The 14,616-nt window shown below is 32.3% G+C and overlaps 1 protein-coding gene and 3 non-coding genes across 5 annotated transcripts in view; 1 reads left to right on the top strand and 3 right to left on the bottom strand.

Moving 5' to 3' along the window:
• Window positions 1-337: 337 nt before the first annotated feature.
• On the bottom strand, window positions 338-411 carry Trnat-agu. Its single transcript has one exon. It is a non-coding gene; the product is annotated as a tRNA-Thr (tRNA).
• A 2,208-nt stretch (window positions 412-2,619) lies between these two features.
• Trnaw-cca lies at window positions 2,620-2,691 on the bottom strand. Its single transcript has one exon. It is a non-coding gene; the product is annotated as a tRNA-Trp (tRNA).
• A 664-nt stretch (window positions 2,692-3,355) lies between these two features.
• Window positions 3,356-3,428, top strand: Trnak-cuu. Its single transcript has one exon. It is a non-coding gene; the product is annotated as a tRNA-Lys (tRNA).
• Window positions 3,429-4,374: 946 nt separating this feature from the next.
• Window positions 4,375-14,616, bottom strand: part of LOC111049144 (regulator of gene activity) — a 36,613-nt gene continuing 26,371 nt past the window's right edge. For both annotated transcript variants that reach the window (XM_039432826.1, XM_039432824.1), the window contains 4 exons: window positions 12,329-12,514; window positions 10,431-10,692; window positions 9,503-9,610; window positions 4,375-7,056 (listed from right to left, as the gene is read on the bottom strand). In XM_039432826.1, coding sequence (XP_039288760.1) covers window positions 6,831-7,056; window positions 9,503-9,610; window positions 10,431-10,692; window positions 12,329-12,514 — 782 coding nt within the window. In that variant the 3' untranslated portion in view covers window positions 4,375-6,830. The remainder of the gene's footprint in view (window positions 7,057-9,502; window positions 9,611-10,430; window positions 10,693-12,328; window positions 12,515-14,616) is intronic.

The following is a 14,616-nucleotide window of genomic DNA, read 5'->3' as shown; positions in this document are numbered from 1 at the left end:
TTAATGTTGAAATAATGTGCAAAATCTGGGATAAATACATTGTATTTTTCACTCACTGGTGAATGATAAACCTCCATCCAATTCAAACGCACTACTTCTCTATTATAAAACACTTCCAAATGACAGTCATCAAATCTACGATAATATCTCTTAATAGGTTTATCAAGGCCTATTACTCAAGTAGACCTATTGCTATTGGTTGATTTAGTATTTCTAATGAAAAATAGATTCAGATTACTAACAACAATATATTAGCAAAAATATCTAAAAAATCCTGCAGCAACTGTAACAGTGATTTGAAACACAACTTGCTATCAGAAATCAAGCAAAAATAAAAAGGCACCGACGAGATTCGAACTCGTGATCTCCTGTTTACTAGACAGGCGCTTTAACCAACTAAGCCACGGCGCCGGATAAAGGGGGAGGTGAAAATTACAGTACATAAGTCCACAATTCGTCAATTCGGGGGAAAATCTACCAACGTTTTTTTTTGTAAAAGTACGATATCCGATGTAAAGGAATTTTAGGAAAATTCATTAAACTGTCCTTCCGTTTCAGGCGGTTATCCGGCCAACTCAATGTAAACTACACTGTTCAGATACAGAACGATTTTTATTTAAAGTATTTGCCATTTTTCAGCTCTACTTTAAATTCCTTCTGTAATCTGTGGAAAGGTATAGCCTAAGATAACCTTATAATAGACCCTTATCTTTATTGACTTATTTATCCATTCTTATAGTTAACTTACCGTACCTTTCTATTCTAGAGAGAAAAATATCTGCAGAAAATTAGGTACCAAGCTGATAATATTCTAAAAAGGTGCAATGACTTGAAAAAATAAAAAGAAACATTATCGATTGCCATCAAGAGAGGAAAATTATAAAGAATTTTTGTCCACGCGTTACAATAATTTAGAAGTTACAGTATAAAACTTTTATCATGGTGAAATAAAAGAGATGTCAGTTCCACATAATTTAGTTATCATATCATCAGTGATCTTCGCTTGGTTATAGACTGAAGAAAAAATGTTTTCACAGTTATTATTTCTTTCAGAAAGTTGTTTCCTCAGTCTAGCTAAAAATACCACCGATGCATCAATGATGATAGGCCTACCTTTAGTGCATTGAAAGTATAGTTTGGGTTAAATAAAATAAATCATGTGGAACCGACAACATATCTTATTTCATTTCACCTTAATATGGAGAAACTGCACAACACCTCTGCTCATAGTGTAAATTTTAAAATTATTATCCAAAATTCAAGTTATAATTCTAATGGTAAATTTTATGTACAAGAATAAAAAATTGAGAAATATTGTTAATATGTTGAATTTGATTAGGATAATCATTCATCTTTCAAGTATCATATACGGTAAGTTAAAATTTTATTCAAATTGTCAAGTAATAGATCAATAGATGAATATTGTCAATGATCAGAGTTGAATCAAATGTCTCTTATTTATTTAGAATTAGACATATTATTTCAATTTAAATTATTTTGGTTGGTGAATTCTGGATTGTAAAATACAATACGGTACCATAGATCCATACCATAAAAAAGTCATTGGTTTTTTCAATTATGATGATTATCTTCAAATCATAATTTTGAACACGGTACTGTATAAGAATACATAAAATATCCTATTATATTAAGCGAGCAATTTCTGTATTCTTATATTTGGTTATTTACATCCTATTATATTAAGCGAGCAATTTCTGTATTTTTATACGGTATTTGGTTATTTATATTTATTTATGGTTATTTATGTCCAACGGATCTCGAAAACGGCTCTAACGATTTTCACGAAATTTGGAACATAGTAGGTTTATGATATAAAACTTCGATTGCACTAGGTCTCATCCCTGGGAAAACTCGCTGAACGACATTAAAAGGATAATTCATCCTTGAAAAATCAGCTGAGACTTTAGTCGTCTGTGGATAATAAAAAAGTGCGTCTGTGGAAAATCAAAATATCTCATCCCCGAAATTCATAAGCTGACGTATAGCCAGCTGTAAAATATAAACACAATCATTTTGAAGAATTGTGTTCTGTTTATCAATAAAAATAAAAATAACGAGCGAAGCTCGGTGCCCCGATATTATAATCAAAGTAGTTAATTACATATTACAGAATATCACATCCATATTATTTTATAGGATACCGAATATCATAACATTTTATTAAAAAAAAAAAGTGGAACGAAATGCAAGTGATTCATATTCATTAACAAGGGGGTATTATATATATATATATATATCAATAAATGGTGCATTTTAAAATTATTTGAAATAGGCCTAGTGGCATCAACAAACTCATTAAATTATAAATTGGGATAAGAATAATTGAAATCTTGATAATTAATGTGATTTTATATTCCAGAATTTAACCAGTTATATGATCACGGAGATAGAATATCAGAATAGTAGAGAAATCTATGAACAAATCAATATAATAATCATTATTAGCCAAAGTTATATTACAGTAATAATTTTCGATAAATTAATTCTCAAAAATAGATGTATAATATTATCAATGAGTAATTAATTACATTAATTTTCAATAATTATTAATTTGATAGAATTCAACTTTACAGTGTTATATCAGTAGCAAAAAGATTATGACCCCGACGTGATTTGAACACGCAACCTTCTGATCTGGAGTCAGACGCGCTACCGTTGCGCCACGAGGTCCTCTCTCTCACAACCGAAACTTACCGCACTTCAACCCTGTCGCTACTTTGTAAACTGACATAGCAAAATATTATTGATTTTCCACTAAAGAGCTTCATCGAACTTTATATAAAAATTAATGAATTGTCATTTCATCGAAAAATACTGTAAATTTATATTGCAATTTAAAGCAAAAATAATTCTTTGTTCAGCAAATAACTGTGGTCTAATCAATTTTTAATCTAATTAAGAGGCAGCTGTTAGTGGGTTTGAAATCAATAGGCCTAGCCTACACCATTATTATGTTTGCAATATTATTGTAATAGATTGCAGCTTGACATTGAATTCATCTATTTATTAATTTCTCATCAATTCCAATGCTTCGCTATTTATATTAGCATAATAGCCTATACTAATTCTCTGCTTTATTAGCCTATATTAAATCTATACGGTAGCCTATACTAGCCTAAAATGTTCTCTGCCGATCTGTGAAAATCGGCAGAAATATAATTGACCTGAAAGTTTGATATTTTATTATCTTAAAACAATATATTAATCAAACTTATAGGAAAAGAAATAGACGCTTCAAGTAATTTTAAGCAAAACATTGATACTCTAAATATCTGTATAGATGGAATTTCCTAGGAAGGTTTCAAGTACTGAAGAATATCAACCTTCTCCCATCGCCCGGCTAGCTCAGTCGGTAGAGCATGAGACTCTTAATCTCAGGGTCGTGGGTTCGAGCCCCACGTTGGGCGGAATATTTTGTTGCTCAAAAAATTTTTTAGTGATTTATTAAAAATAAGTATAAATTTAATATTCATTTATAGATTTTTTTAGTGATTTAAATTTTCGATTTATTTAGATCTAAATAATTTTTTTAGTGAAACATTGATTGACCAGTAAACCCAAATTATTGACATTGTTTTGAGTAGGTAATAATATTTCCTTGACGGACTTCAGTTCTAACTAGACGATATTCATCTAGCTTAAACATTTTTTTACCAATAAATAATATTGTATAGATTTCAATTAAATCGTAGCTTCAAAAACATTACATATGCAACTTCAGGAAAATTCAAGAAAAAATCCCCTTTCATATAATTTTAATATAGTTATATTATTAATCATTATCATTATTCAAATGCTTGTATATTGTACTTGCTGTTTTTGCTTGTATTTATTTTTCTTTGTCAATATTGGTATTGTATCATTAGTAGTTGAATAAATAAATAGAATGTCTGAAAATCTAAATAGGTACCCCCCAATTATTATGAGTAACAATAATAATGAAATATGTACAGTAGCTTCAATAGTATATAACGACTTGGAAGAATTTATATCTCAACTTAGAAAAATTATATCTTGTGAAATAAAAATGGCAGCGTGTAAAACACGCGTACTAAATAGTGGCGTAGAATGATTGTTTTATTGTTCATTGTTGCAGAATACGACGGTAATTCTTAATTTGCATTTTATGACAGACAATGCCATATTCAATCAGGAATCAAACCCAATACCAAAATTCCAATATAATATGATGATCAGAATCATTCGCCTCTGTCATACTCTAGTTTTTCTGTTTCTCAAGTTGAAAATTAAAATAATTTCATAAGTAGAATCGTCAGTTAAATAAATTAATAACAATTATTTGAAATCACTAAATAAAGGATGAAAAGGAGGACGACATTCAGAAAACATTTATAGCTTCATCAATTTATAATTCAATTTTTTTTTTAGTTTTAATCGTTAACTGAAAATAACAACATACTCTAAAAAATGAAATACCATACATTTTCTCATTATCATCATCATCAATCATATCTCAAACATCATCATTATCAACATCAATATCACCGATAAGTCTTAAGATTTTGTTTAGGATCGGTTCACGCTAGACTTTATAGGGGAATGACATGAAACAGGCGTTTTTCTTCTAAAAAACGAAAATCCAATAGGAATACTATTAGTCCACCATACTAAAGTATGAACTAATACAGGCAAACAGACAGCTTCTACAAAAATAATCTTTTATTTTAGTGTATTTATTTAAAAAATTGTTGCTAATACTTTGTTCAAAATATTTATTGCCACATCTAATACGCTACTTAATTACCGTTAGACTTTACATTTGTACATGAGATTGGCCAGCGACATTAGATGTGAGCTAAATTTAAAAAAGCTCAAAGACTAGAAATTAAATTTGAGTGCATAGAGTTTTTGAAAAAAATTAAGACACATGTATACTTGTAACGAAACCTCAAATTCGAACCAAATTTGAATGCTTTGTTGAAAGTAGACATGCCAAGTCAGGTTAACTCCTATGAGTTAATAATAAAGAATAAATTCTCCACAATAATTTACCAATTTTACTTATTAACTTATCAAGTTATTGATGGTACAAATAATTCATTACAACTAATTATCACATACAGCACATGAAAAACTATCAAGTTTTATAGTTTAAATGATAAGATACTTAAGTTTAATTAGTTGAAAACTGATTACAGTTAACAGTTTGTTTAACAAGAAAAACTGTTAACAGTTTAATAGATTGAATAAAATACTTATGTTTAATCAGTTACAACTGGAGTATCACATTTTGCACAAGCATTATATACATGAGATTCCTGCGTTGGATGACTTTTACGAAATAATGAAAATTATTTTCACCAGCATTATACAGTTACAAAATTTTCTTATGGTTTTATTTGAATATCCAGGTCCATGAATTTTCTCTCCCTATACACTCAAAAAAATATGAATATTTCATCAGCAATTTGTACGTCAGCTATAAGTCAAGGTACCATTTTACTCATTCATTATGAAACTCATAAGAGTTAACCTGGGTAGGTACCATCAAAATAATTATAATTCTCTAAAACGTCCAGTCTCCTCAAGATGATTTCAAGGTTGCAGGTTGATTTTAAGGCAACCTTAAGGGAAACTTAAGGTGTGTGGAAGCCTTCGGACTGAAAAGATAACAAGATCACAAAAAAAACTACTGTTAGCTCTAATGTGAGAATATGCCATGAATTTCTTCATTGATAGTACTAGTTTTAAAATAGGGAAATATGAATGGTTGAGTTTAGAAACGTCATAAGTAGGTGAGTTTTGAAGACAAATATTATAATCCAACATTCTACGATCTAAAGGTGTTTGAATAATAGATTTTGAATACGTTAAGTCGAATTTGAAGCGGAAAAATGCCAATCATAATTTCAAACTGTTATAATTCTTCAGTTTTCATGTAATATTCAATGGGTTACAATGAATATCATTATAATGGGGTGTGTTTTGAGTTTCACTTAATTTATGTTCGTGTTTTACTTGTATGTCTGATTTTATAATTGAAATAAAGCATGATACTTGACCAATCTAGCACCATTTTAACTACATATTTCATAGAAACATGTAATGAAATATCACAATATACAGTAATACAATTATCAGATTAAGATGGTTAATATAACTGGCATCTAGTGAAGTCAAACGTACCACTCATCAGTTTCAATCAAAATTTATCATCATCATTTTCTCAAATAATAGAGTTGCTAGCTATAAAATAATATGAAAAAGGTACATCAGTGATGTTTCAGTAATTTATCAAGAGAAATAAATTTTCATTCAGACTCTCATTTAAGTAAGTCGGGGTTTAAGAAGTTGAAAATAACAGGAAAACCTCAACAGCAATAATTGCCTAAGTTTGAGAGATTAATTAAAAGCTATAACATTTCATTCAAACTGTATTTATTGATTGTAAAATTGTTTGTAATTATACAACAAAAATATTGGAATCAACAGAGTTCTCCACCAAACCTATTCAAGACATTTCCAAACTAAACCACCCTTAAAACAAAAAAAAAGAAACTATTGAGTGTGTAGCTGTCATTTACCCGTACTCTTTCTAGAACACTAGTAACAACATGTCCTGACTAAAAACAGTATATTGTCCAACTCGGTGAGACTCAACACAGTACAGTACTTAATCCAGCGTCCAAACTAAACGCAGTACAGTACTCATTACAGCGTCGTGATACTAAACACAGTACTCAGTACACAGACTAGACGCAGTACATTGTCCAACTGAATCGTAACGGAATCATTCAAACGAGAACATAGAACCTGAGTAGAAGGCGTGAACCAATTAGTGTGGGGGGTCATACAGGCTGCTGGAGGGGCAGATTGGACGAGGGCAGAATGGGCCGATTTTCGAGTTTGCTGTAGTCGAGGTGGAATTCTTTGGGCACTTTTCGCCAGTTTTGCGCATCGAAAAAGTAGTAGGTGCCGCGCTCGTAGGTGGACGTCTTCTCGACGGCGCCTAGGCCTGGTGCCTGTGTGATCCACACCTTCTCCTCCATGTGGTACCGCCATTCGCGCTGGTATCTAAAACAAACAATTATTTATCACAGTATCTGCAATACCTAGATATTGTATCATAAAATAAGAATAGAAAATCCATATTTTCTACATTATTATATTAATATTAAAAAGGAAATGTAAATCATCTCTTGGAAATGTTGATGTTTGTAAAATTTTGGAGAAGAGCAGTTTCTAAGCCTGTCTGTTGCTCTCAGCTCTCTCCCCGTAATAGCTATATGATTTGTAATTGTATTAATAAATGAATCAAAGAATGATATTATAACAAGAATGTATTGAGAATAACAAGATCTAGGATATGTGCTACTGAAGATAAACAGAGGGAGCATCCAGGATCTAGTTTCTTTATTCTAGCTTATTGAAGACTCGTCTTATGTAAACTGGGGTCTTTCAGTGAAACTGGACAACTTTTATATGAGACTCATTGGGCCATATGAATAAAGTTGAGCATTTGCTTATACTTCTAAGATATGGAGCATTTGCTTCATTTTCTATGAATAAACGTGAGCAAAACCTTTTGCTCATGCTCATCAAAAGTAAAAGCTTTTGCTCAAAATTGTATGAATAAACTAGAGCATTTTCTCAAATTTTGAAGCAAATGCTTCAAAGAAGGTGAGTCTAGTCTAGAGCAGCTTATCACCTTTTGCTCATAGTAAAATGGCTCAACTAATCCGTATGAGGAAGAGGAAACTATACCAGATACGATCACAACCAATAGTTGAGAACTATAAAGCTCTTATTAGGTTCAACCATGATATATATCACCATTATCCCTACAAAAGAATAAATACAAAAGATGGCCTGTTATAAAGATGGCCATCAAAAAATAGGAGATAGGCATTTAAGAATATGAGAGTGTGGACGATTATAAGAAGGCTATTGATATTATAAGAATATGCTGAAGATTATTATAGAGATGAAATTTTTCACGCTATTATTTCAAAATTCTAAACTCAACTAACCTAAAACTCTATTCATATTCATAAATAGAAAACAGAGCAGACGACGCAAACACAAGCGGTGCACCCTACTTGCATATTTAGCGCTTCCGTGAGCTATAAAAACAAACTAAGGCTACAAAAGCGAATCAGCTGATGAAAAAACTCTAAAATACGTGAGCATTTGCTCCAGAGTTCAGGAGCATAAGGTAAGAGTATAAGGTAAAGCTTATTCATATAAAAATGAGCAAATGCTTTTGCTTCTAACTTTTGCTCATGAGCAAAACCTTATGCTCCATGCTCTTGCTCATGAGCATTTGCTCTGGTTTTATTCATATCGGCCATTCTTTTACAAATATGTTTCAATTCAATGGTCATAGAAATGAAGTAAAAAGATTGCTTTTACTGTAAAGTAGGTGAAAGAATTATTTTCTGAATAAAACACTTGATGAATGTCCTCCATTGGAATCTATGCAATTCTCAACTTTCTCATGAAATTTTGCAGCAAATTCATACTGAACTCGTTGTTTTAGAGCTGAGTGGTGCGTGGGCGGAAACATTATTTATCCCTGTTTCAGGAAATGACGCCCGCCGCCTGGAAACAAAGCATTCACTGCTTTTATGGCAGCTCTTGTACTGTTGCATACGGAGCAACAACAAGCCACAGCTCGATCCTGTTTTATACCAGTAAAAAACAACGAGTCAAGTATGAATTTCATAGAATACTAGACAATATGCCGCTATGGAAAACTTGAGAATTGCATAGATTTGAATGTAGAACTTTTAGCAGATATTATAATAAAAATGTTTATAGTAAAGTGCATGGCAACATTTTTACTTCAAATGCATGACCATTCATCCACCCATTTTCTTGAAGAATTAGTTATCTATTGAAAGTTTTTTTGCTTCACATGACTTTCATTATAGTGTATTAACTGAATCTTTGACAATCACCACTGGCGTATACAACCCACGAGTCAAGTAAACATTCAACAAGAAAGAAGTTAATTCAAAAGCGACTTCATTCTTTTGAAATATTATCAGTATTTCCAATAAGTAAAATATTGTGATCATTGTAGCTATCAATTATCTGAATAGAGGTTTGAGCTAGTTTTCCAACTTTTGTGATATTTATTCATTCAAACATTACAAATCATGTAATTATGAACGGGAGGAAATATCAGGGTTAAGCGCACTACCATTCTTCTCAAAAATGTTGATGCGTACGAAAAAAATATTGAATCTATTAGGATGAGGAACTAGATTAAAATGAAATATTTTACTCAAAAACATAGTATACCATAACAATTAATTCAAGTACGGTATTCCAGAAAATTTGTAGCAGAAAAATAAAGTAATTTCATTACTGATAATGATCCCTGAAATGATATTTTCAAAATATATTGCAGTACAATAATAATTATTGTACTTATTAATAATTATTGTGATTGACAAAGATTGAATGAATAATGTCCAAAAATCAAAAGAGATTGAAAGATCAACTAAGTACTTACAATTCAGCTGCTGCTGCTAGTTGTAGGAAATCACCAACATTCGTGTAGAACATATAGAAGAGAACGTCGTCTTTATACCGGCCTAATTTTATTTGCGCCAATTTTTCCCTATAAAATAAACAAAGTGCATTAGTTGATTCAAGTTGACTAATAATAACAACAGTGTCTAATCCAACAACAGAACACAATAATGTATTCATAGAAACATACAATTAAAAAAAAGAGTTTCTAAAAAACGTTTTATACATGGTGAAGAATAAAATATTTCAACTATTTTACAGCATATTTATATTTGAAAATTGCAGTCCATCATTCATTCAACTTCATTGTAACTCTGACTGTAAAATTCATCTAGAAGCAAGACTCACAATCTCCCATAAGTCTCCAACAACACAAAGATAGAACAGTGTTGCCAATTCTGTCCTGCCAATAGAGTAGCTGATACTGTTATATCTGATGTAATAAATATTAAGCCTGTTCATTCTTGTTTAAAATAATCTTCAAGTTTTGAAAATTTATTTTTCAATTATTAAATAATAAATTTTCATAAATGAAATTGAATATTTTGTTAATTAATTATATTTCTTCATTATTGAAAAAGGATCTGGCAACGTTACAGAACTAGAAACGGATAGTGCTATCTGATTTGTCGATTGACAGACAAGAGTAGCAACAACAATGTTAATCAAATACAGCCATTATAACGTGGATATCACTATATTTCAAACGATTTCCTCTTTTTGAGCGTGCGCATCAACCCTCCATTGTCTAGCAGCTGGATCACCTCGAGCTTAGTACAATATGGCTATGATTGATGTAAATGATACGAACCTGATGCCGTGATTGATGTAAATAATAAGAAACCTGATGCTATGATTGATGTAAATTATACGAACCTGATGCCGTGATTGATGTAAATGATACAAACCTGATGCCGTGATTGATGAGGTATTCGGGCGGCACAAGGCAGTCGATGTCCTGCGGTCGACAAGGCATATCTGCCCAGGGCCCCCCGAACGTGGGGTAGAGGTTGTCGGGCGAGTTCAGGTTGAGGCCAAGGGCGGTCAGGTCCTGACCGAGGGCCAGCGACACCAGGTTCGGGTCCGTTTCGGCCGCCCGGATGAACGTCAACAGGCCCACCATGCCGAACTGGTCTTTCACCATGCTCGCTGGGATGTTCGTCACTTTGCCTACAAACAAACCAACCATACTTTACAATATTATCATCAATTATTATATACTAGCAGGTAACCTGTGCTCCGCAAGGGTGTATTTTAAAACTTGATAAACTGAAAACTTGACGAATTGAAAACAGGCCTATAACCATCCTCGGTTAATTAAAAATCTATATGCAAAATTTTAAAATAATTAGTCCAGTACTTCAGACGTGATGATGCGTCGAACATAATTTTCCTATCCCGTCCGTGTATAAGCCAGTTCTTTACTTTATTATACTATAGATTATAATTATTATTTGTTTATAATAAGCTATTATTATTAAGTTATTATTTGTTAATTAATAATTTAACTAGCCTGATTAATTTTATTCTTCAATATTTAATCTAATATTAATAATTGATTTTTATTTTAATAATAATTCAACTAGCCTAATAAATTTTCTTCTTCAATTTATTATAATCTATATATTACTTCAATTTATTAGTCAAAATAACTACAAAATTACACAAACATTTGATGAACTAAAGGCCATTTTTCCCCTGATTGATATTTTTTCACATTCAATGGTAACTGTAGGATAATTTAATGTGTAATATGTACACAAAGTTAATTTGCTGCACTCAAGGAACTACTCCACACTCGCCTACGGCTCATGCGTAAATGTTTCTTTAGATGCAGCAAGTGTCACTTTGCACACTTGTTGCACAAATAACTATTGTGTTGTCATGTAGCAAATCTGGAGTGCTCAAAGTACGACTAGTGCGAAAAAGTGATTCTTTGTGCAGGAATGGTCACATTGTATGAAAATCTAATTATTACATTTTAATAATCTATTCTATTAAACAGTATTATGAGACGAACTCTAATGCAGTTTATTGTCTTCTTCAACAACAGTAAATATTCTCATAATATTGTACTTCGTAATAAAGCATCTTCTAAAATAATTAATCAATGTAACTAATCTTGTGCAATTAAATTTGTTTCGAATGGACAAGCAAAGCCGTCGGTCCCGGCTGCTCAGTCGTTAGGTCATGCGAGAGGCACTGAAATTAATTAGGTGCAACCCAAGGTACCTATAATACATGTATTCTAGTAAATTGTTGCAACCTGAAAACTGAGACACCAGACCGGAGCCAGCCAGATAACATTATACTCGTAATGCACATTGTTTCAACTATGTTTTCATCATAGAGGAAAAATAGCATAAGAAGATATCCCATGTTATAGGTCGTTATGTGCTAAATTTCAAGCCGATTTCTTGTTAACTCAAGCCGATTACTGTCGACTACAGTATATTATTACCGTTTTATTGGGGCGAAAGTGTAAGAACTGCACAGTATGAGAGACTACCAGCGTCACATAGCTCCACGAAAACAACTAGTAGGACTATCGGCTTGAGTTAACAGTGAAATTCGGAGCATAAACGCCCTTTACCATGTGATATCTTCTTATGCTATCTTTTCTCTATGGTCTTTATTTTGTAGTACTATGATTTATTTCTATGTATTGTAAAGTAGTAAGTTGAACTACTTATTTCATTGTATCTGTAATGTCGAGGTTGAGTGATGGAGAAAACTTAATTTTTATAATTTCATTTTTTTACTATGATATTATAATTATTAATTATGATAGTTAGTGGGGTCTGACCGTCAGGCGAGGTCTGAATGCCCCGTTTTTGCAGCAGGGCCTTGTCATGGGGGGTGCTCATCCGCTCGCCACCTCCCCCCGTCGCATCCACCCCAACCCCCTCCAAGCCCACCCCTCCGCCTCCGCCCTTGTCCAGCGTCATGTTCAGGCTAGACGTCGAATGTTGGTTCACTCCTGTCGCCACACCTAAACACACAAACATTCTTATTAGATCATTTATTCATTCACCAGAATCCATCCACAAAGATGTGAAACACTTAGGCTCGCCACTTACTGATGAACATGTGTGTACTGTACATGCATTTTGTCATCAGTGAGAGGCTTCTAACATAAAATAAACAACCAGTAACAATGAGTAGACCACTAGAAAATTACAAATTATAATGATACAAACATAATTTAACATCAAATAGAGTAGAGAAGAGAAAAATAAACAACAAGGAATCGAAAATACAAATCTAACCACAAAAATTTTGAAGCCTTTTGCTGTTATGACACAACAATGAATGTATGACGACATCTGTGTACACACATGCTCATCATGCATGTCCTGTCGTTAGTGGCCAGCCTAAATAAGTAAATAAATACTAAATAAGTTTTTATTAAGCTATAGTATCAATAGTACCCTTCCACTTTCTTTGATGACACGGCCGCTTTTGGGTGTGCATCCCATCATAAAGTGTCGGAATGAATGATTTATAATCTATAATAATATAATAAAGGAAAGAATCGGCTTATACACGATAGGAAATTCACGAATGACGCATCATCACGTCTTAACTACTGGATTGATTAACTTGAAATTTTCCAAATATATTCTTAATTTACCGAGGATGGGTATAGGCCTATTTTAAATTCTTCAAGATTTCAGAAGGTCAAGTTTCCAGTTTGTCAAGTTTTTAATTATACCCTTGCGGAGCACGAGTTACCTGCTACTTATAGATAAAATGATTGTATAGATAATTTAGATATAGATTCAATTGGATAACCAGTTGCGTAATCAAAAAATAAAAGGGTACTAGTAATTTTAAATGAATGTCTCTGTAGCTTCCTGCATGCACTCAGAACTCTGCTGCCTATAACGGATTCCTTTTGGGGGTAAATCAATTTTTAGGTTCTGGTCATATTTACTGTAGTGTAATATTGATAGTGTAAACTTCAATAAATTATGAGTATTATTTGCTTCTTCTAATCTGATCTAAATGAGACTTTACATTTCTGAACAATTTGAAGATATAAAAGATCACACAATGATGTGTTATTAGTTTTATTCACACAAGTTCAGGTTACAATAGATATAGTTGAGATACATCACAATGTAATTGTGATACATTCTGGATTGGAATTATTGTATTACAATATTGAGAGTGTTTTTTAACTGATTCTATAGCTGATTTGCAAAATTTGAGTCACCGGGGTATTTGATAATATTGAGTTTTTTGTGTTAAAAATATACGTAAATTTTGTTATTTACTGACTGGTTTGGTTTTGTGTCACATTATTATCTGGATGAAGGATAGTAATGCGCCCCCAAATCAGATGAAGAATGTCAACAAAGTAACTTGAAATAATTGTTGTGCACTTTTAAATGTAAACACCTATTTATTGTGTAGTATATCATTTTAAAGGCCTTTTCAAAACAAGAAATATGGCATCAAAAAAGTTGTTCCATGATACTACTTGTATCCAAAATGGCGACTGATTGAAGTTTTAGTTTCTGAAGAAATGATTGGTAAAGTAATGAAACTTAAAACAAAACTTTTTGAATGAATAACAAAATACATTGAAAAACTGGTTATTCATCTGATTGACCACTATTTACATTTCATTTTATTAAGTGCTCGAAATGTCCTCCTTCTCTCGTTTGATAGTGTGCCAGTCTAGAAAAAAACATTTAAAATCATTTGTACGAAAATTGCTCGTGCAGGATATTATTCCAAGGATTCAATAAATTGTTGGTCCCTGCTTCTACAACATTTGGTATCAACAAGGTGGTGTTCCACCAGATTATGTTATTCGGGTAGGCAAATCTCAAAATAACCAAATCCTATGTTTTTCCTGGTTTGGATGATCAGCGGCAATCGAATGGCCAGCGAGATCACTCGACCTAACACCATTATGTAAGTTCTTTTTTCTACAACTGCGCGTAAAAAAGAATTTACATACTCAATTCTCCTCGTAAAACAGCTTATTTCTGAGGAGAATCTACTTTTTCGCTCGCTAACCATCCGCGCATGCGCAGTAAATTTTCTTTACGCTTGCAAATCATTCGCGCATGTGCAGAAGAG

Source organism: Nilaparvata lugens, chromosome 7 (genome assembly GCF_014356525.2).
Source record: "Nilaparvata lugens isolate BPH chromosome 7, ASM1435652v1, whole genome shotgun sequence".
Classification (NCBI taxonomy): domain Eukaryota; kingdom Metazoa; phylum Arthropoda; class Insecta; order Hemiptera; family Delphacidae; genus Nilaparvata; species Nilaparvata lugens.
This window is presented reverse-complemented; position numbering and strand designations above follow the sequence as displayed.